The sequence below is a fragment of the Achroia grisella genome, unplaced genomic scaffold (genome assembly GCF_030625045.1).
Source record: "Achroia grisella isolate CSIRO2021 unplaced genomic scaffold, CSIRO_AGI_Agris_v1 utg592, whole genome shotgun sequence".
Taxonomy (NCBI): domain Eukaryota; kingdom Metazoa; phylum Arthropoda; class Insecta; order Lepidoptera; family Pyralidae; genus Achroia; species Achroia grisella.
The window spans coordinates 1,617,297-1,642,233 of NW_026712955.1; the positions used below are offsets into that span (position 1 = coordinate 1,617,297).

A 24,937-nucleotide genomic window follows, 5' to 3' on the forward strand; every position below is an offset into this window, starting at 1 on the left:
AACTACGTTTCATCAACATCGAAATGAACTAAATACAGCTATATTTTTTTTAACTTAGATTTTTTTGTTGTGTTGTTTGGGCTATTGTCTGGTGCCTGTAACACCTATAGCACTGCGACCTACATAGATCTATTGCGTTCGCTCTTTTTCAGAGTTCACTACCTAGACCCGTCAGGGACAAGAATTGAAGGATATTCTTAGGAGCGATAGTTTTTTTAACTTAACTGGAATTGATATTTGACATTGTTTATTTATTTTTATGGCACTGTTTTTATATATAGAAAGGTATTAATGCAACATATTTAAATGGATTTTTACAATTTGTTTAGGTAGAGAAATAGATATGAGAGGAAGAGTAGTTGATCTATATAATAACATTGATAATACATGAATGAAAATAATCTGAAATATATACTAATACAGCTGTTTTAAAGTAATTAAAAAATAAATTCCAATTTTTGCAAAATAAGAAACTATAGTTTAATGAATAGTAAAATAAATTGTATTTCATTTATATTATATGACTATAAGTACAGTCAGCTAAATAAATGTTTTAATAATTCAAATCGGATATGTATTGACTTGAATTTGAATATTTTGTCTATAATTATCGTAAAACAGAATACATAAATAATTCCCTAACTATAAAAATACAATTTATTGAATAGTAAATTTCGATGTTGACGTTTTTGGAGACTGAACATTTTTCATACCACAAATATAAGTACATATATAAATATATATGACAATTTACTTATTAAAAACAAAATATATATAAAATATTGTAGACTAATATTTGCGGTAGATGTATAACAACATATAAAACATAATTAAAAATATAACTTTGCGACATAAATATTAATTAATAAGCTCATATAGGTTTAAAAGCATTTTATATAAAAAGAAAGCGAAGCATTGTTCGAGAAAATCATATCTCAACAAAATATAACAATAAAAAAAAACTGCTCTTTGTGTTTTCAATAGAAAGTAAAATGGTCGATTACTTATACATAAAGATACAAGACAACACAGAAGCAAACAATATTCACCAAGGTGCGCGCAACAAACTCACAGACGAAGCTACATACACATAAAAACATAAACACATCACAGACTTGGCGGATTTCATAATCTTTTCTTATACTATAAAATAACAATCATTATAAAAAAATATATCAACAGTTGTATATTACAATATATATATACATATATATAAATGATTTAATTATGAAATGCAGTTGATAACAATTCATATTGCAACAGATTAAAGTCTACTTTGCTAGTAACATTCAGTTGCAATTGCAAACTGTACTAGCTTGTAACTGCTGATTATTTTTATTATTTCGCGTTTAATACACTTTACTAATATAGTAAATATATTACTATTAGAGAGGTAATGTATTAAACCTTATTTAAAACTCGATTAAAACTCCAAACCTATTTTAATCTGCTACAATTGAGAATAGCACTATATAACTATCTCTGATATATTAAAAAAAGTATATAAAAAAAAATACGAAATCCATAAACACCGAACGAAATGTTAGTAATGTGCGTTGATGCGTTAACAAGCGCGTGAATGTACGTACTCTTTGGGTGTCCGGGCGACCTCTTTGCCATCCTGGTGCCCGTGCTGGCCCGGCGCGCCCACTGCGCCTTCAGTGGGAACCCATCCGTGCCATTAACCGCTTTACACGACGAGTGTGTGGTCATCTTGTCTATATTCGTACTCGTGATGCGGTCGACCTCGTCCCCCGTCAGCGGGGCCGACCTGGTCCTCTCGTGGACTATCTTGAGAGGCTCTTGGAAGAGCGTGCAACCGGTCGGTAAGGACACGGTGCGGTGATGTTTTATGATCCGAGCGGTTTCCGGCTTATCACTAAGTAATGAGTTATTCGGTGGTTGGTTTTCGGCTGCGAAACATGACAAGCGACACATAAAACATATGGCACCAAGCGTTACCCAGTGCGAGGGGATGTCATGTTAATGGAAGGGAGTGGTGATATCTTTTAACATTAATACACAATGATACGGTTAATTTGATTAAACATACAAAAAATATCACGACTTTATAACATTCATGTATGTTTTGAAAAAATAAAACGCAGCAAAGATCGTATAATACAGAATAACCAGAGCCAGATCAAGATAAAAAGCATTTATTTATATTGCACTTTTTTAGTCACTTATGCTATTTTTCTATATAACGACCCTGAGGACCTATTGAAACTAACACTTTTAACTTTTTGTCTTTTGTTCTTCTTTTAAATTAATATAATATAGCTTTTACCTGCGACTTTGTTTGTGTTGCATGGCATACATTTTATAGACGGTTGCTTTGTTAATATAAAAAACAAACACAAAGATTTATATAATGGAATTGTAATATACTTTTATTAGCATTACAACACTACACACAGTCATAATAAATTCTTCTCCGGTATAAAGAGAAGTTTCGGCAAAATTGGATGAATTGTTGAGGAATACTATAGAGGCAAACTTACGAACATTTATTTATTAATTAAGGTACATATATATATATATATTAACAATAGCCTAAATATAACTACGACTGTACAATAATTGATCTTTGCCACGTTTTTTTTAATATAATCCATTTAATAGTATGTAAATATGTGATACACACCAATAACCATGACCATACTACCATGTACCATCACCAAAACTGCAATTACTACGATCTAAAATGGTTGCTATGTATATAAAGAATAGTGTGACGGTGTATCCGTATACCATAAGAGAAAGCTCAGACAATACAATACAGCACCAAGATCATAACACTCGAGCGCCATCTAGTAAACTAAGCAGAACTTGCAATATGGTAATAAATTAATGACTAATACTTAAACACTTTTTTTTATTTTATAAACACCATTTATAAAATATAATAAAAAAAAAAGGTCTAGCGGTTTAGCACATCACTTTACTTCCTATGGTCGCGGTTCGTTTCCCCACACTGTATAAACCATTGTATTCAGAGTATGATTATTTGTATCGGCCTGGGTGTTTCCTATGTATATTATTATGTATGTATTTTAAAATAACTAAGTATTTATATCAGTTGTCTAGTATCCATTACACAAGCTCTGCTTACCTTTGGACTAGATGACGTTGTGTAAAATGTCCAGGGGTACTATTATTATTTTATTTAGCATTAATAATAAAAGTATGGACACATACTAATTCATATAGCAACCATAATATCGTACTAACTACAGATTTAAAGTCATACATGCACCATAACTACAACCCGAATAAAACCATAATGCTCACAATACTAAATATCAACCATAGACATAGATACAAATAGACCCCGCAACTGTGTTAAATTTCTATCCTTATTTCCATAGAAAAACACAAAATCTATTTGGATTCCAACTACAATTTGGAGTATCTATAAAGATTGAGGTTGATAAAGTATAAATTTTTAACAAAAATCATATAAAACATAGTGTGGCAAATACGGTATCAGTAGCTGAAAATTCAACGAAATTCAAGTAATAATTATTAACTGAGAGAGAAAATTTGCAATTAATAAAGCGACATCAGAAGTTAGTAAACGTATATCGTCTTACTAAATTCAGATATAAAAATGGAAGAGAAAAGAAAGTAACATGTGTTTCGAAAGAGCGAGATAAAAGATATAACGTTCTCTTTCCACACAGAATAAAAGATTTGCCGCGTCTATTTTACTCTATATCTATGGTATCATAATGTAAGAGATACGTACTGTACATGCAGGCATAATACTAGGTAATGATAAATAAGTTATTTACATAAATTATAGATATATTTCCGTCCATAGTATCAGTAGCTCCATGTACTTAAAACAAACACCCAAGCCAATATAAACACATATACTCATTAATAATTGTTTGTATTATGCTACAAGCGAATCGGAACAAAAAATTAACCAATAATTCTAGATAAAGCCATTCACTATATATTATGTCATAAAAAATTATTTCATTAATAGAAATACGAAAACATAGAAGTTCATTCAATGTACATAATTATAAACATATTAGTATAAGCAACATATGTTTAAAAAAAATGTTGATGTTTAATGTCTAGCTTTTTATGAAACAGAATCTTTCATTAATAGAAAGACATAGTAAGTTCATTCGATGGAAATAATTAAAAACATACTAGTATAAGCAACAGCAATAAAAAAAAATACATGTTGAAACAGGCAGTGCCGAATCAGCCTAGCAACAAATACTATAGGCCCCAGTCCTATCTTAACATAATCCAAAAATAACAGTTATAACGTATTTCAGAGTAATTTTATGGCAAATAAAACTATTAACTATGCTAATAATGTTTACAAAACGAGAAAGTTTTTTAAAATCTATCTAGACACTAACTGTGCCCGCGGTTTTACCCACGTTAAATTACAATACAAAATATAGCCTATGTGTTATTCTGATGCATAAGCTATATTACTGTAAAGTTTCATTAAAATCTGTTCAGTAATTTTCGGGTGAAAGAGTAACAAACATACATACTCACAAACTTTCGCGTTTATAACAAAGTAATATATTTTTAAGTGTGTACACTCGACGCTATGTGACGACCGCTCTCCTGGGACACGTCTTTGGCAAATTCTTATGACCTTGTCTAGATTGTGGTGATCACACTGCAACAGTCCCTTGTATGTTGGATTCTGAGTGCGCATTTAGCCTGACGTTTGAGCCGATGTGCCCTTTCATTGTGGTGTCCAATTCCACACCCATTCAATTTTCTTCTAGAATGAACTCCATTATTTTGAGGTAGAGTAGCGCCGTAATGTTATATAAATTCACCATCTATTTCGGACCGGCTTTCTGGACTGCCGTCCATATTTAATCCACTTTCACACTACACCACACCAACAACATACAGTGCTATTTAATTGTATTACTGATTTACACAACTTTATTTGTATGAGCGGACGCAGTGGCGACCTCTTGTCCAATTTCATACGATTCAAAATAAGTTTTTTTTTTCAACAGCGTTACATAATATAACCCATCCGTTTGTTGTATATTTTACTTATTAGGTTCAGTTAAACATGCTTAATTGTTTGAAACCGTTAACATCACGATTAACGAATAACACAACAATAAGTACAACGACCACAAACTTCAACATGTCACATGACTTCACGGAAGGTTTAAATAGAAAAGAAAAGATTGAAAGACTGATTGAAATCACATCAGTCTATGTAGTTGTAACGTAATTGAACAAGATGAGAAAGTATAAAGAGATCAGAATGGAGTTTAATTATGTAATACAATTGCTAACAATTCTAGATTGAAATAGATTAAAATCAACGTCAAAAGACAGTTGTAGTTGCTAACCATACAATGTTGTATCCTTCACAACTGAAACTGAAATGGTTCATACAAAATCGTATAATTATAGATTTTAATCTGTTACAATTGAGAGTAATTAGCGAGTGTTTTACATAATAACCCCTCAGGAAATACTATGAATAGCAAGAGCCAAACCCAGATAATGTTGCAATGAGTCCGATTATGTCAAATGAAACTGCTAATGTCACAAGCAATGTAACATAGAAATGTCAACAACAAGATGATGTCATTCAAATTAGAAGCTTTCATAAGCTGGTTAATTAAGGGTCGATAACACTGTATAAACAACATATATTAGTATCCCATAAGTTTCTATTTTCCCAAAAAAATGTATCAAATTCAATTATTTCATAAATATACGATTTCTGATAAAGTTTATTTTGGTACATGAGTGTTTTATCACTGTTTAAATCTACTCCAATGAGTATGTTATAATATTAATTATCAACTACAATATTCGTAATAATGTCTGCTGAGAATTTACTTCTAATTTCATTTCTCCGACCTCACAATCAGAATGAGAGAAAAAGTGAGTTATAGGGAGATTGTTAAACTAAATCGTCAGTTATCGACTCGCCACTGAATATAATTATGTCTAAGAAAAAGGTCAGTGGATTATTCTAACACAATATTCTTTTGACTTTAAATCATTTGATAATAGAAATGTACAGATGTACTTTTGTCCTTATTAATAAAAAAGTTAATGTTTATATTCGAAATCAAGTTCCATAATTTCGAGTAACAGCTAATTTTATAATACTAAAACCAGTGTTGAAACACAAGGTATCTATAATACATAGAGACTATGATACACTTAACTATAATGTAAGGCCTAACCAAAACATTAGATACAGTTATCGACCCGTTACATAGACTGTTAGCAGAGCTCAACGTCGAATAGACAAGCATACGAGATCACGAGGATAAGCGTTCTAATCTTCTTGTTTGACCACTATAACAATGACTGTGGAATCACATCAGACTATATCAAACTGAAAACCTCTATGAATTTCCTTTAAAATGTTAAATAAATAAATGTTAACATTACTATAATTCTATAATTAAATACATATAATTATATAATTCTATAATTAAATTATTATTAACATTAATTTAATTATACAATTTTATATAGCGGAAATTTTAAAAATAGAACATTAAGTCACGTTAATATTTACAATAATTTAATTATAGAATCATAAAGCGGAAATTTTGAATATAGAAATCTAATGACGTGACAAGTCTGTTGCGTCTCCACAGTGACACGTACGCGTGAATGATCCGTACCGTTTTTGGGCGTCAACGGCGCTATAGCTGCCGCCGAGTCGTCTACGCTGTACGTGGCTGTTGAGCACACGCAATTTCTAATACACGAGCCAACACACAGGCCCTTGTCTGCAATAGATTGTGCCAATTACACTACATCCAATTATAGTTTTATTATAATTTAGAATTTTCCTATCGCTAGCAGTGAACTTTGATTTGCAATTAATTACGCCCGTTCATATATTTGGACATGTTTTTTTATTAACAACGCGCTTTGTACAGTCAAACAATTTGCGCATTATTTACTAGGTATACCCCGCGGCGTTATCCGCGTGTAATACAGCTCGTGTTATTTGGATAACGTAGCTTTCTATATATGAAATTATTTTTGTTACGAACAAGTATTTTTTTTTTACTACAACAAAAAATATTTATTTTAATTTCTATAATATTAGTGTAGATTATTCATAATCAAACATTAGTAGTTTTAATCACAAAAAACATATCTAAACAGTATACAAAAGTCTTAAATATCGTTATTTACAAATGTTATTTTAATTAGTTCTTAAAACCACTAGGTAATTTTGTACAGTGGAGAAATAAAAATTTTTACACTTTAATCTAAATATGTCATAAAGAAAAGAATACGATCCACTATTAGTTTCAAATTAACCCCACTTAGAAATAGAATACGATCCACTATTAATTTGAAATTAACCCCACTTAGAAATAGAATACGATCCACTATTAATTTGAAATTAACCCCACTTAGAAATAGAATACGATCCACTATTAATTTGAAATTAGCCCCACTTAGAAATATTATTAATCATAACGACACATTTTTAGGTACAGTCAACTACATATAGATATAGAACGTGCTTTACGTTCTATATCTATATGTAGTTGACTGTACTCTCCTACATAAAATTGATACCTAAAAATTTGTTTTCCAATTTTATAGATGTTCTTATGTATCCTATACATATTAGATTCCTTTTTGTGCTCAAGGCTTGAAACTTGAGACGGTAGTATATTGGCATCTTACTCCTATGCCACGCTTAATATTTACATATATAGCTACATTGCTTAACTGAAGTCAATATTATTTCTGATTCGTACTGTGAACTTTTCCACGCGGATTTTCCCGCAACGGGTATAAAGGAAATAATTATTATCTTTACTACACAACTAAGTGTATGAATATATCTATGTAGGTGTTACACTTGGCAATAGGCCAAATCCCTCAATAAAAAAACTGTACGAACTTTGACCGCTGCGGAAAAACACCGCGCAGTATTATCCTAGATAACAAAAGTCCTTAAATTTCAAAGACATATTTTTTCCATGTTAATCGTCGATCTGTCTCAAGACTGAAAAACTGCTTAATTTGTTGGCAAAGGGGTTACCACCTCTTCTGCTTTCCAACATTACAATTCTCCTATTCAATATCTTGACCGTGTTAGAAAGTAAATAAAATATCTTATATTTTTCCATATATAATTTTGCGGGAAAATTCGCATTTGCGATAATGATTCGCGGCAAAAATTCGCATTGCGTCATCACTCGCACGTCTCAATTTGCTACCCAGGTAGGGCCGATATCATCATCATCATCTCAGTCCGGAAGACGTCCACTGCTGGACATATAGATACGATGTCAATTTGTTAGGATCTATATCGGCCCTATGGCCCATTTAGATCCTAACAAATTGACACGTGAGAAATGTTGTATTATATACTAGCTACCAGCCTCGGGCGATGTACTAGATCCTAACAAAGTGACGCCTGAGAAATATTGTATACTACTATTACATAGCTACGAGCCCCACCTTCGCACAGGTGTACATATATCATACATATAAAACATCCTCTTGAATGACTCTATCTATTGCTAAAAACTGAATTAATATCCATTGCGTACTTTAAAAGATCTATGGGTACAGACAGCGGAAGTGACTTTATTTTATGTAAAGATACAACACTCCATTGGTATAGTTAACATAAATATATGCAATACAAATATAGTGCGACTATATTGGGGCCGACTCGTCTCCATCTATCCAACAAACTAGTACATCGAGAACTTGTTCCGAGAGCTTCGAGAGCAATCGAGTCCTACATTCAATAATATAGAATTTAATTGAATACAAACTTCAGATATTGACTACTACTGACGAAGAGTCGTATCACTATTTTTATGACTTGTTTCTTTATCTTTTGCATTATAATGTACATATACTCCTAAATTTTCATTCTTCTACCAAGAAACCCTATTTATAATAGTAATATTAATTTATATGGCAAAACAACGTTTTCCAAGTCAGCTACTATTACCACAGATAATATAATATTACGTACTATAACATTATGTTAAAGTTTTCGAATGAAGCGAGGACTGCAGATTTTTTACGGCCAACATAGTCTTAACGGGAAAGTCGGGAAACGAGTAAACTTGTCATATCATATTTATAGGGACAGGAGACGAATTTTCTCGTTGTTACGTGAAAAGATACGGCGCAAATTTGAACTTGTAAATATAAAAATGTCATATAGAACGTAAAATATGATTTTTGTAAGGAAAATCAATATTAATGTTAGAATTTTTAAAAATCTCCCTCTTTACGCCGCGTTTTGGAGGGAAAATGCTAGACTATATAATGTTAAACAAACCTTGAGTTTTTTTTATAGACAACTGCAATGACAACATTGGTAATCAAGCATACAGCCTGTCTTATAGTTGTATCATCTCTATTAAAACGTCTCCCAATAAATATACCTATATCGTTCTTGAATTTTTTAATTTTTATTTTTTTATAACACAGGGGAGAAACGGGCTTGCGGCTCACCTGATGGTAAGTGATTACCGCCGCCCATAAGCACCCGCAACACCAAGGGAATTGCAAGTACGTTGTCGGCCTTTTGAAAAGGAATAAGCTCTTTTCTTGAAGGTTTCAATATCGTATCGGTTCGGAAATACCATTGCTGGAAAGTGATACCACAATGTGGTTGTGCGAAGCAAAAAGTTTCTAGAAAACCGCATTGTAAACCTGTATTCATTCAATGTTTTTTTTGTGATTTATCGTAGTTAAAACACTAGACTAAACTAGATGAGACCAACCCAAAAGATACCCCATAAGTGCTATATTCAGTCAAAGCATGAACAAACTTCCTGTAATAATTTAATCAACGATCTATTATGGAACTATACTACTGGTGCGTATTGGAGTTAGTTACAATTCTAAGACTACAATTAAAATTAACAAGCGAACTAACTACATCGGATTGGCTATGCAAAAAACCATGTAACTATAAAAATGTAATAAGCAGGTTTATGATATCAAAACGCGTTTAGCATTCACTATTTCGTATTTTCTATGAAATTTCTCTATTTTATATCAACTAGTTCTCTATTGATGTGACGTACAGTCTAAAACTACTTTGGGTGATTATCTATACTAGTAAATTAAATTGAATTTTCTGTTTGTACTTTCAAATTAATAGCTTTTCACTAAATGAACATAAATACTTTCAAATTAATGGCTTTAAATTGGTTTAATTTTTTTTTGTCTATCTGTCAGTTTGTTTTCTCTAAACGGCTTGACCAATTTTAATGCGACTTTCACTCGCAGATGACTAATGTTCTAGGGTGTTCTAGTAAATGCCAAATATAAACCCTCAGGTCCTATATTCATCACCCAAAGTGATCTAGATGCCTGAATACGTCAATTCATTTTACGCGGAAAACGATATACCAATTGCTAATATAGAGAGAGCTTGGCAACTAGTGAATTATAGGTATTGCAATTATCCTTATTATATTGAATAATGCTAATTGCGTATAATTAAAGGTACAATACCAGTTACCTAATCAATTCTTGTAATAAAAGCGAAATGTACAGTCCGCTTCATATCTTAGTATTGACAATATTGAAATACGTTCTAATATTCTATTAATACTACTTATTACTAACGTCCAATATTTATGAAGCCGACTGTACATAATATAGGTATTGAAAGTTTCATCATGAAAATACCAATAAATAACCGCTAAATAATACTTAATAAAGACATTAACCTCCTTGTTCAAAAAAACTCAACTCATTTGAACTATTGTTATCTCTCTTTCTTACAAATCAATAAAATATATAGAATGAAAGGGACAAAACAATAGCTAAAACATTTATTTAGTTTACTAGACGTTACATTTAAAAATAAAAAATAGAGAATCCTTAGGAAAGATAAAAGGGACGTCGGGGTCCCTTCAACTTTAATTGTTGAGTATACTTGGGATAATAACGTTTTTATGAATAAGGAGGTTAGTAGTAGTAGTAATAGTTAGTATTTAGTTTATTCTACGATTTGTAACTGTAACTAAGACCATTTCTACCACACAAACTACGGTATTAAAGTAGGTACTCACCGTTAGCAAGCGCCGCCCGTCCTCCCCCCTCGTTGGTGCCCGAGTACGTCTGCCGCCTCGGGGGGCGAGGGTTGGTCCCCTCCTGGCTCGCATTTGCCGGGAGGATGATGTGATCCCTCTCATTCTCTGTCATTCTGGCGCAATTCTTCATTGCTCTGGAGAATAATGAGAATTTTAATTTATTTTCTGTAGAAAAATAATGTGGGGGACTCGTTCTAACCTATAGGATGTCGCAGCTGATGGGTAGGAGAATAAATTAAAAATAGATTAATATAGACAAGGAAAACTAGTAATATAAAAACTCTATGCCATGCCCGTCGGCCTGGTAATAGAAGACAAGTCCTCCTCCAAAGATGAGAGCGTGCCCAGCCGTAAAACTATGAGCGGTTATTATATTGAAGAAATATCACGATATCACATAATATAACACAAAAAACACTTGAAATCATAATGAGATATCTTTTTTGAAGTCGGTTAAAACAGTGTCTAATATTAATAAAATTGTGGAATAATAATAACCATCTCCTCTCCTTAAGAGGGGAGATGAGATTTTTTTTTGGAAGTTAGAAATAATAAAACTCTTTATTGTACACAAAAGAAACATATAATTACAGAAAGGAAATAAAAAAAAGAAGGATATGCATACAAAAGGCGGCCTCATCGCTTAAAGCAATCTCTTACAGACAACCAGGGAGATAGAACCATTGGGTAAGGGAAAGGTAGGTGTGGAATACGCTAAAAATTAAATAAAAGTTACAAAAGTCCTAAAATCGGCGGTAGTGTGTAATGTGTAGTGTAATGTGTAGTGTAATGTGTAATGTGTAGTGTAATGTGTAATGTGTAGTGTAATGTGTAATGTGTAGTGTAATGTGTAATATGTAGTGTAATGTGTAATGTGTAGTGTAGTAAGGCGGTGTGCCAAATCGATAGACTACCAATTTGTGTGTAATCTATGTAACATACTCGTAAAAGATAACTATAATTGAGAACTTCTGTAAACTATAGAAGGGACTGTATTATTATTATGCTGGTAATTTTGTTGACGGCCTTTGTGGTCTAGCAGTTTAACACACTTTACTTTCTATGGTCGCGGGTTCGATTCCTCGCACGGTGCAAACATTTTATTCATGAGTATGATTGTCTGTATCGGCTTGGGTGTTTTCTATATTATTTACAAAAAAAATATAAGTTTATGCATCAGTTGTCTAGTACCCCTAACACAGCTTACCGTGGGACTAGGCGTTGTATTAATTGTCGAAATTTATTTATTTATTCAATACTAGCTGTGCCAGCTGATTCACCCACGTTAAATTTCAGTATATAAATTTCAATAAAAAATATAGCTTTCTGGATTATTCTAATCCATAAGCTATATTACTGTAAAGCTTCATCAAAATCCGTTCAGTAGTTTTTGCGTGAAAGAGTAACAAATATCCATACTTACAAACTTTCGATTTTATAATATTATTAAGATTAAGATAATTATGGAAAAATGAGAAATAGTATTTTTTTTTAACTTTCGTGTTTAATACACATTATTTATGTTATTAACCGGGTCTTAACACGAACTAATTTTATGGTAAATAAAGGTATCTCTAGACCTTACCTTTCTCGACGTTTCGACTAGGTTGCACTAGCCGTGGTCAGCTCGTGACCGGTTAATAACATAAATAATAAAATAGTATTTTGACATGTATCGAAAGAAAAGAAGAATGAGAGTAAGAATAAACTATTTCTCTATACAATATAATAGACAATAAAAAGCATAAACAATATATAAAAAGGTGCATAGTGCACAACCTTCAGCTTCCTCTTTTAAGTTTTTTATAAGGGGGTGGGTATAAACTCACAGATATATAGTGGAGTTCATGCTCTGTGCAATATTTGAATCTCCGGAATGCATCCACAGCTCGCCGGCACCAGTGGACGTCTGCCGACCTACTTCCATGTAGAAGAATGACTCAGAATCACCGCATCTGAAATTAAAAAGTTAAAAAAGTCAAGCAATTTTTATAACATTGAAATCGTTAATTATGTTTGGATAACAAATATATATGTATATGTAAACCTTTTACGGAATTGTTTTATAATTATTACATAGTCTAAATATATATAACTCAAAGGTGACTGACATAGTGATCTATCAACGCACAGCCCAAACCACTGGACGGATCGGACTAAAATTTGGCATGCAGGTAGATATTATGACATAGGCATCCGCTAAGAAAGGATTTTGATTAATGTAGAATTATCCCCCAAGGGGATAAAATAGGGGATGAAAATTTGTAAGAAACTTTGTCAATTTTAAACCGATCGGGCTGAGACTTTGCATGCATAAACTACTATGACGTGGGCATCCCCATAAAAAATATTTACTGAAAGTTACGTGCGGTAAATATTTTTCACAAAAAACATTTTCGTTATTAAATATTTTATACAAGTGTATTCACATTCTGTAAATATTTTTAATATTCACATCAAATTCAAAATATCTTTATTCATATAGGTCTAATACAGACTCTTATGATATGTCAAATCTACCGCCTGTTCGGAATGATTTCGAGATGAGAAGAACTGACTAGAAACTCAGCTCGTAGTCTTTTCAAACAAATGTTGTACATGTTTACAACATGTATTAGATTCATTTTTTAATATAAAATTTTATATATACATATGTATATATACGTTTAAATATTTTCTAGTGTTACCCTTTAAAATTAATCTGCACGAACCTCTCTTCATTCATTCATTACATTCTCAACAAGCACATGACCCAATACATTTACTGATAAAAAAAATAGTTAATGGTTATTCTTGACATTGAAATTCGTATTGCGTAATTTAATTTCGTAATATCATTTATCTACGTTGGGGCCATACAAACTGTTTTAGGCGATCCTTTAGACTATATTTTTCTGTTTTGGGTAGACCCCCCATTCTTACCTGGTATTGATTTTTTGTAAATTTCTAACTATGGTAAAGTTTAGTGTTAAAAGCATAAAGTAAAAACAACAAGATGACCGATTTCGTAGACCCCTTGCCTGCCATAGACCCGTAGGGGTCGATATAGACCGCTTTAGGAATCACTGCTTTAGACAGTGCGGCTAAGGCAATTTGTTCAATGGTGAGGTAATGGAGTAATTAGTTTTAGGGTACAATGGGACTGGCATGTATTTTTAGATTGATAAAAGTCCCTAAAATAAAAAAGAAATAAAAAAAAATGTCTATGTACATAAACACTAACGTTATATATATCGACATTCTATGTTAATTCTTCCCTTAACCTCTATGATCTCGCCAACCACAAAATGTTCAGTTTACACCATTGCTAGCAATGTACCACGTCAGATTAACCTCCACGTGGTTCCCCTTGGAAACCATCTTGACTAATTTTTGGAGAATTTGTCAAGATGGGCTAACTGACCTGACACCATGCTCATTTTATCATCCTCTACTGGTGCTCCGCCATCGTAAACCAAGTATTTTCTTTCTTTCCTTATTTTTTTGATTTTTACACAAAATGTTACGACAACAATCCCCACGTACCTATACTAAATAATCAATTTAAATTAAAATCAAACAAACAAAAATCAAATATCTTTCTTCATGTAGCTCTATTACAGACTCTTATATGTCATATACTACGTTATTATTATTAAAAATGAAATAAATCTTTTAATAACTACGTTTAAATCCCAAAAAAAAAACTAATGAATCTTCTATTGATTCATACAACACTTACACAAAATGTTAATCAATCTGTATAATAATCAACTTAAATTAAAATCAGACAAACAAAAATCAAATCAAATATCTTTAATCATGTAGGTCTGTTACAGACTCTTATGATATGTCAAATACTACCGTTATTATTATTATTATTAAGATAGTAAATGGTTTATTATTCAAATTCAAATTCAAAATATCTTTATTCGTGTAGGTCTATTACAGACTCTTCTTTTCGGAATGATTTCGAGATGAGAACTGACAAGAAACTCAGCTCATATTTTTTTTAATGTTGTACGTATTGACAATAATACTATTTCATTTAAATTCAAATTTGGGAGAATAGAGTAACCACCAGCATATGCTATTGAAAAAAAAAAAAACAAAAAATCTAATCAGTGTTCGCAACCTGAACAGACCAGTCCCCACAAGCAGCACCCGTTCACGAGTATGACGGATGAGCCAGCTATCATTGCACACACATATTAGAGGGAGAGACACATCGACCCATCCACCACGCCGCCACAAGTTTGAACTTTATAGCGAGCATGACTGTTTCAAGGTACTCCACTACGTTATTTATATTATTTACAGCATAAACTGTACCAATCACAGTTTTCACCCATTACAATATTTAATTTACATTATTTAAATTACAATATGATATTATGAAATAAACCCCTTAATAACTATGTTGTTTTATTGATTCAATAGGTATTCCAGTCATCATTAATTTTTAAACTCTTATCGCCACAGCCAGTATTACTTCGTTCGTATTATTTATTGTACCTATTTGCACCGCTCCACAATTCCTCTCAGTCACTCTAAGGTTGACTGGAAGAAATCCTTCTTTTTAGATAAGTCCGCCATTGTACGCATTTTTTGAAGTCAATCGTGTCCTTTTATTGTACAATAAAGTATTACAAACAAACCAGTATTAAAATCTAGACCTATTCTGTAAGCATCACTCACGAATTCGGAAGCGGAATCCGCGGTGAGATAGTACATTGGTAATCTGTAAAACTCGATAGCGACTGCAGCGCCACACGCACGAGAGCGGGACGGAGGTAAAACAGACACTAGTGATTTTTTAGAAATATAGGCAAACTCGATAGCTTAGTAGGAACTCGAAATCATTCCGAACGGACGGTAGACTTGACCTATCATTCCAACAACGAATTGTTATACCTCGACCAGACAGTCTAATCACTCCTCTCCATCCTAAGGTTGCCTGGAAGAAATCGCTATTTAGCGATAAGGCCGCCCATTGTTACCTCTATATTATAATTATTTTGTTGTTATTTTCATATTTAATGTACATATTAATTTATGTAATTATTCTTTCTGTGAGAGGAACAATAAAGTGTTTTTCATTCATTCATTTCATTTCAACTGTCTGTAATCGACCTACATGAATAAAGATACTTATTTTGTTTTTTTTTTTAATTTGTACTTTCTATTTGCAATTTGACACGAGTGCATTGAGTGAAACGAAGAATGAAATGAGTTGATAAAACGCTTACAGAATACCAGTGCTGTTTTGAAGCCTAATCGAGTTCGACACTAAACTTTTTCCTGTTGTTACAGGAAATAGCTCAGAAAACAGACTTCTAAACTATTTAAATACCTAAGTGATTTATTTATAATTATTGTGATCATTTACCTATGCCAATATTTAAGCCTGGGGCTATATATTTTTCTTTCCTTTATTTATTTGCTTATATAATTAAAGAAAAACAATCCAACCCACCTACTGATAAATAGCAAAGATGTTAGGGAGCTCCGTAGCCGTAACTGAAGCTATCGAATATCCGATATAAAAAATATTCATAACCGTAACCGAATCCGAAGTAAAAGTTTCGGATAACATCGGATAGGGGCGGAGCCTAATAGAGACACGTTATGTTACCATTTTATTAGCTATTTGTATTTTCCTTTTGAAATCCCTTAAAAAATTAGTATCCGTAACCGAAATTAATCGAAACTGATGATGGATAATCCGAAATAATTCCATATCCGCATCCGTATCCGTATCCAGTATAATTAATATAATCATTCCTATATCCGAAACCTATCCGTGTCCGAAATTTCATATCCATAACATCCCTGATAAATGGCAAAAAGATAACTAACTTTTGTCTATTAATTTCCCTTTTAATTATATCATAATGGTGACATACAATCAAACGACCTATGTAATGATGGTAAATGTATACCGTACCCTATAGGCGCCTAAACTCGAGAAATATCGTGTGCCGACCCTTAAGAAACTTTGATGTACCCTCCAAAAACAACATGCTACAGCAACTAGAAAAAACTAACTCTATCTATCTTCTTGCAAACTAAGTCTTAAAAATACTCAAAATCAGAATTTAAATATAAATAGCAAAGTTGACCTAAATAAGTAAATAGTTACTGGAGTAACAAAAGACATAGTTAATAGCTAACTAAATTTCGTATACCCGTTGTTAAGTTATAATGATAAATATCCCAAAAATATATATCTGTGGAATATTGTTGTCTATGGTAAAAATTCAATAAAGCACGGTTCTGTCTTGACATCTTCCTCCTTGGATGCATACCGAGTAACAAGTGTAAAGAGTGTTTTAACTATGGTAATTAACACCATAAATAGTTTGGAAAATCTCACCTTCTAATGTACTTAAGCGAGTACTCCACTCGCTCAGGTATTCCCAGGTCGCTGATGACATTGTTGTGTGTCTTGATCTTCACCAGGGCGAGGGTCTTGTCCGTGAGGCACAAGTTGTACAGACCCTGGATGTTCTTGGACGCGCCCAAGCCCTTTTTCTGTACGTTCACTTGCCAAACGTGCTCTGAAATTAGAAATGGGACATTTATTAGATATTATTGTATTGAAGTTAAAAATGTACCTCTCCAGGTTTTTTTTTGTTGGAAATAAACACAAGTCCCACACCTAGCCTCAAGCACTCCTTCTCCTCCTTCTCCTAGATAAGTCATTTATTATTGTCATCAGTATAAAGTGGAGACAGAGCAGTGGTATTACAGGATTAGAGGCCTGACACCTGCATCCTCCGGAAGAACAACGCGTGAGTTCATGTATAAAAAAGCAACAGTTACCATTTCCCAAAGGGAAAGGATTGTTAATAATGTGGACTAATGAACACATTGCAGGCAATGTACGGATCGGTTCTCCTTCCCGCGGTTCCAGGAAACTATCCTGATAAATTCAGCAGGAATTTATCAGGACAGTTTCCTGGAACTGCGTGAAGGCTTAACAGACCTGACCTCATGTTTTTTTTTGTGAATGAAGTGGAATGGTGCACCCGCCTGTGCTAACAGTTTACGCTGGCGTCAGTTAGCCCATCGTGACAAATTCACCAGGAATTTATCACGATGGTTTCCAGGGGGAACCGCGTGGAGGTCAACCTGACATGGTACATTGCTAGTAATGGGGTTATAAGTCCACATTACTAACGATCCCCTTTCCCCCCCTGACCTCATGTTCATCCTATCATCCTCTACTGGTGCCCCGCCAGTATAATCCATGGGTCAGGCGGGTGCCCCGTTCCAATATCATCCAATGGGGGTAGGGGATTTTTAGTAATTTGGACTAAAAAACCCATTGTTAGTAATTTAGCGTGACCGGTTGTCCTTCACGCTGCTCCAGGAAACTATCCTTATAAATTCCTGCTGAATTTATCACGATGGGTTAACAGACTTGAACTTATGTTGATCCTATCATACTCCACTGGTGCATCGCCAGCGTAAACCGTTAGCGCAGGGTGCCCATACTAACATTTCGATCCCGCATCTCAGGCACTGGGTGAGGGATATCTCGGAGTTTTTAAAGAGAAGTCTATGACTTTCGCCGAGTAAAAAGATCGGAGCCCGATTCCATTATCATCCTTTAAAAAAAAGTCACTTTTTACTATCAGGTGGGTTAGCTTATTTACCAATCCAATTACACAAACAAACTACGGCACGACGCTCTCTAAATTAAAACTATTAACTATAAAAAGGTTAACAATTCCAGTTACGTGTTGTAATTAAGTTCATACAAACAATCGTGCCCAGGGCCCCACAATGGATTGGGGCCCCCTAGCCTAGTCCCTACTATATTTCCAAACGGTAACCGATAGCTATTCTCCTCTCGCCTGAAAATCAGTCTTAACAAATGCTTACCGACTATGGTCAATTTGTATGTTTTTGTTATTTTTTTATGTCTAGCAAGAACTCGAACCCCTCATCACATAACGACTTTTTAAGAATATTTTTCACAGGGGGCCCCTCATCCTAATATGCTCAGGGCCTCTAATAGGTGAAAGACGGCCCTGCAAACAATGACGTAATTAATAGTTACCTATTACGTCATCATGTCTGCGTCCTATATTTCTTAGAAATGTACAATCTACAACAAACATTATCACAGTGTGTACGACGGCCTCGGTGGTGTAGCGGTTTAGCATACCGCTTTACTTTCCATGGTCGCGGGTTCCATTTATCGCTTTTTTTTTTTATTTTATCTTATTTGTTTTTTCCAAACAGCGGTCCGTGCCTTTGTTGATTTTATCTATCTCCATTAAAATTAATTACAATTTTCATTTATTAACATTTTATGGTATACCGCCCTATATATTTATATGATTGTCTATATTGGTTTGGGTGTTTTCTATGTATACTTTTTTAAAAGATGATAATGAAATGGTACTCCCTCCATCGCTAACGGTTTACGCTGGTGGGGACACATTACTAATAATGCCCTTTTCTACCTTTCTATGTATATTATATATGCATTCACAAAAAATATATAACTATGTACCTATTAATATCAGTTATTTAGTACCCATAACATAAGCTCTGCTTAGCTTGAGACTATAGCGTTGTGTGAATTGTCCAAACAAAAAAATATGATGTATCAAATAAAGTTAGCGATACTTAGATATATTTTTTATTTCATTTATAAAAAAAAAATATCTATGTGTTTATATTAGTTATCTAGTACCCATAGCACATGCTCTGCTTATCTTGGAACTAGATGGTGTTGTGTGCATCGTCCAATCAAAAAATATGTTAGAAATCAAATGCGCGATACTATTTAGTCAGTATCAAACTATAATCAAACATATAGTGAACTAGCTGTACTCGCGACTTCGTTCGCGTGGAATTTACCTTAATTTTTCTAAAATAAAGTAGGCTAAGTTACTTCTTGGTACATCAGCTACCTGCCAAAAAAAGTGCCGTCAAAATCGGTCCAGCCATTTCAGAGATTAGCCGGAACAAACAGACAGACAGACAAAAATTGTATTATTTTGGTGTATGTACCGTATTTATACTCCTACGCATGTAGTAAAAACCGGTTATTTCAATATTACAAACAGACACTCCAATTTTATTTATACGTATAAATTTGTTTTGCCGCTTTGAAATACGAGTTGTTTATCAGAGATGAGACCTTTGAACAATGGGACTACTGCGTCATCATAGAGTAGTAATAGTACGCGTTCTGTCGGCATCATTGTACTATCTGATAATACTGCGATATAACGATACAATACTTGTATTATTTATATCATGGCCTTATTTACTACATAGTTTTACTATTAGTTCAACTCTGGTCGACTTGAAAAATATTTCTGTTACAATTTATAATTAAGTTTTAAAGTTTAGTTAAGTCAAATTCAAATTCAAAACATCTTTCTTCATGTAGGTACATAACAGACTTAGGATACGTCAAATCTACCGTCAGTTCGGAATGATTTCGACATGACGAGAACTGACAAGAAACTCAGCTCGTATTCTTTTCAAATAAATGATATATATGTTTATGATAATACAGATTCATTTTTAAATTCAAACTTGAGAGAATAGTGTGACCACCAGCATATGCCATTGCAAAAGCAATCTGTGTTCGTAACCTGAACAGACCAGTCCCCACAAGCAGCACCCGTTCACGAGTATGTCGGATGAGCCAGACATCATTGCAATTATCTGACTTACTGTCATGAAGGAATATCCTAAACTGTAATATCCCAAGTTGTCTGTAAAAAAATTAATCGAACAATACCACGATTTGCTAACTTGTCAGTCACCAAGAAGGATGTGAACCAGTGGAGGATGATAGGATGAGCGTCAGGTCATGTCTGATCTGAACCTCACCCTATCATCCTCCATTTGGTGCCCCACCAGCGTATACCGTAATCGCAGTCGTTTGCTTACATTAACATTCCGATCCCACGGCTCCGGCATATGGCACTGGATGTGGGACGTCTTGGAGTTGTAAATGAGTAGGAATCTCACAGTCCATGACGACTTTCTTCAACTAAGATAAGTAAGATGCACCATTCCTCTATCATCCATTATAAAAATTCCCGTTATCCCATCTAAAATAACAGTTGTGCCTAATTTCTTATTATTTACTGCCGTAATCTGTCAGTGAAGTTATTTAAACAAATAAAATCACCCGAACAAAGCCATGACCTAAACTAATAATACATAAGAGGCAAAAAGTTAGAAAAATACATATCAAACGTGCATACGGCATGCAGTACAATAGTAACCACAAATTTCCCCATGTCGAACCCCATATTCGCACCAACGGAGGCCAACGGAAAACCATTATCGTTGATGGGGAATACCCTTGACATTTCTCTGCAAAATACTTATTTTTAATAGGTATTAGTTACTCCGAAACCACTTCCTACATGTTGTTTGTTATTATCGAGAATTTATTAACAATGTTTACTCACTGTCCTTACTCAAATAGCGATCGTAAGTTCGATATTGGACGATATAAAACTTTGTGGAAATTCAAAATTTCTAAGAATAGAATATAATAGAAATAATCATTATTCAAATAAACTCAATATAAGCACTTTTGAATAGTCAATTTTTTTTATTCTACCGCTCATTCGGAATGCAGATTCATTACAAGAAGAATGAGCCAGAAACTAATAAGTAACTCTCAGATGGTCATGAACACTGTTAAAATACCAGAAGAGTGTAGACGTCGTGTTGACACCGGCCAAAACAATTTTTTATTATTACGTGATAAATAAAATATGGATATTGTAATTAAAAAATCCCCAAAATTTTTCAATTCCATTACGATTGGGCCAACATAATTAAAGCTTCCAAATTTCAAACAGCTCTAGTACTATAATAGTTTCTGAAATATAGCGGCATTGTGATATATAGACGAACAAAACTAATGACAAAATTGCCCCATACGGGTTTTGTGACAGACAAACGAAAGGACATAAGGACAAATCGAACTTACGGGTTAAATTATTGTTTTTTACTTCAGAACTCTAATAAAATAGTCCATGTTTGCAATCCAAACCTAAGGGAATAACCAAAAAAAATGTTGCAAATTATACGTAACCTAAACTCTAACATACAATCATTACATAGTATAAAACAAGTCGCTGTAGCTGACTGTCCATCCCTATGTATGCTTAAATATTTAAAACTACGCAACGGATTTTGAAGCGGTTTTTTTATAACAGATAGAGTGATTCTACTGGAAGGTTTATATGTATAATACATGTACACCCGGGCGAAGCCGGGGCGAGTAGCTAGTAAACTATAAACAAACGACGAAATTAGTACTTCCTCGTTTTTCAAGTCGGTTATCCTATGACCTTACTCAATATACTTAGAATAGTCTATTGGCAGGTAAACATAGAACAAAACACTTCCAAGTAGCGAAAAAAATATGACGTAAATAGGTAACATAACGCTTAAGCAGGTCTATACAGTCAGCCTCACATATGTTTGTCTTTCTCAGAACTGCCACAGTGGCACAGTAATTAAGCACTTTGTTTGAGTATGTAAGGTTCCGGGATTGATTTTTAGACAGGAAAATTATATTAAAAACATACAGTCCATGCATTGCGTTTATCGTATAAATAGCTACACAATTTTCTTTACTATAATCGTAGATCTATACGTTTTTACTTACTACTAGTTACACTCGCGACTTCATCCGCGTGGAATTTAACTTTATTTTGACTACCAATAAAAGTCCCGTCAAAATCGGTCTAGCCATTTCCGAGATTAGCAGGAACAAACAGACAGACAGACAGACAAAAATTGTAAAAAATGTTATTTTTATGTATGTACTGTATTTATATTCATATGGATGTAGTAAAAAACGGTTATTTCAATATTACAAACAGACACTCCAATTTGATTTAATGTATAAATGTATAGGCTAGCTGTTCCCGTGGTTACACCCTGAAATTTATAGCCAATACGTTATTCTGATGTATAAACTATATAACTGTGAAGTTACATCAAAATCAGTAGTTTTGTAAAAAAGTTCAGTAGTTTTGTGTGACAGAGTAACAAACATTCATCCATCTATACTCACAAACTATCCCATTTATAATATTAGTAAGAAACGTAAGATATATACTATTGAGTCAAATGAAAAATAATTTATTAATGTAGGACATTTTAGCCGCTTATGAACGTCAAGTTTATTACAGTAATATTTTTCCCGACCGTCTAGTTCAGTATACAGGTAATTAAGAAGAACTGGCAAGAAACTAAACGGTTTTTTTATTAAGCCAGGTCGTTTACATTGTTTTCTTTTAGGTATAGACATATTCAGGAATTCAAATAATCGCATGAAAAATAAATCGAAGCCGAGACCATAGGAAGTAAAGCTATGTGCTAAACCGCTAGACCACCGAGGCCGTCATCTTCCATCTGCGGATACAATTGTGTATATACTGGAGGAATGGGACTGTTAGTAATCTAAATTAGTTACACATTATGGGGTACATTGCTGGTACCCCATTGGTACCAGCAATGTACCCCATTGGTACCATCATGTCAAATTCCTGGTGAATTGTCACGATGTGCTAACTGATCTCACCTACATCTTATAATCCTACACTGGTGCCCCGTCGGCGTAAACCATTAGGCACCACAGGCGGGTGCACCATTTCATTATCAAACACAAGAGGAAACGCATTGCTAGCAATATATCCCATGGTTCCCCCTGGAAACCATCATCTTAAATTTTTGGTGAATTGCCACGGTGGGCTAACTGATCTGACCAACATCTTATCATCCTACACTGGTGCCCCGCCGGCGTAAACCATTAGGCACCACAGGCGGGTGCACCATTTCATTATCAAATACAAGAGGAAACGCAATGCTAGCAATATATCACGTGGTTCCCCCTGGAAACCATCATGTAAATTCCTGGTGAATTGCCATGATGTGCTAACTGACCTGACCTTCTCATCTTATCATCCTACACTGGTGCCCCGCCAGCGTATACTGTTAACGTAGGCGGGTGCATCATCCCATTATCAACCCTTAAAAATGGGGGGAATGGGTTGTTAGTAATGGGGCACAGTAGGGGCAACTACCCCATTGCTAACAATTTACCATGTCATGTCGACCTCCACGTGGTTCCCCAGGAAACCATTATGTTAAACTCCTGGTGAATGCACCACGATGGGCTAACTGACCTGCCCTGGGGGCAGGGGATTGCTAGTAATGTGGACTGATAAGCCCATTGCTACGTTACTACGTTAGGTTGACATCCACGTGGTTCCTCTTGGCAACCATCGTGATAAATTCCTGGTGAATTTGTTACGATGAGCTAACTGACTTGACTTCATGCTCATTTTATCATCCCCCACTGGTGCCCCGCCAGCGTAAACCGTTAGCGTTAGCTCCATTCCATTATCATCCGTAAAAAAAACTGACCTGCCCTGATCCTACCTGACCTACTCATCTTATCATCCTACACGGGTGCCCCACCAGCGTATACCGTTAGCGCAGGCAAGTGCACCATTTCCATTATCATCCCTTAAAAATGGTGTATATATACTTCTTTAGTTGCGAATTGCGTTGCAGAATCGACACCGAACATTAAATACGTAATGACCCACAAATTAAATAAACGATGTTTGTTTACGACGCCAACAAAACAAACCATGGGAACATTGTTGCATGCCGCGACAATTTAATAAAAGAAGCAGTAAACAGCGTGTGAGAATTGGATAAACATTTTAATTACATCTCTTGGCAATATTTGTCTAGTTCCCTAGGATCAACGTCGACATATTGACGGGTCTCTGTGGTGTAGCGGTTTAGCTCACCGCCTTACTTCCGTTGGTCGCGGGTTCGATTCCTTGCACGGT

The 24,937-nt window shown here is 34.1% G+C and overlaps 1 protein-coding gene across 1 annotated transcript in view; it reads right to left on the bottom strand.

Moving 5' to 3' along the window:
- Positions 1 to 24,937, bottom strand: part of LOC131848802 (insulin receptor substrate 2) — a 44,111-nt gene that overhangs the window by 9,143 nt on the left and 10,031 nt on the right. Inside the window, exons 2-6 of the mRNA XM_059198737.1 lie at positions 17,443 to 17,626; positions 12,917 to 13,042; positions 11,067 to 11,221; positions 6,666 to 6,773; positions 1,590 to 1,913 (exon numbers count right to left, since the gene is read on the bottom strand). Of these exons, the coding sequence (XP_059054720.1) occupies positions 1,590 to 1,913; positions 6,666 to 6,773; positions 11,067 to 11,221; positions 12,917 to 13,042; positions 17,443 to 17,626 (897 nt within the window). The remainder of the gene's footprint in view (positions 1 to 1,589; positions 1,914 to 6,665; positions 6,774 to 11,066; positions 11,222 to 12,916; positions 13,043 to 17,442; positions 17,627 to 24,937) is intronic.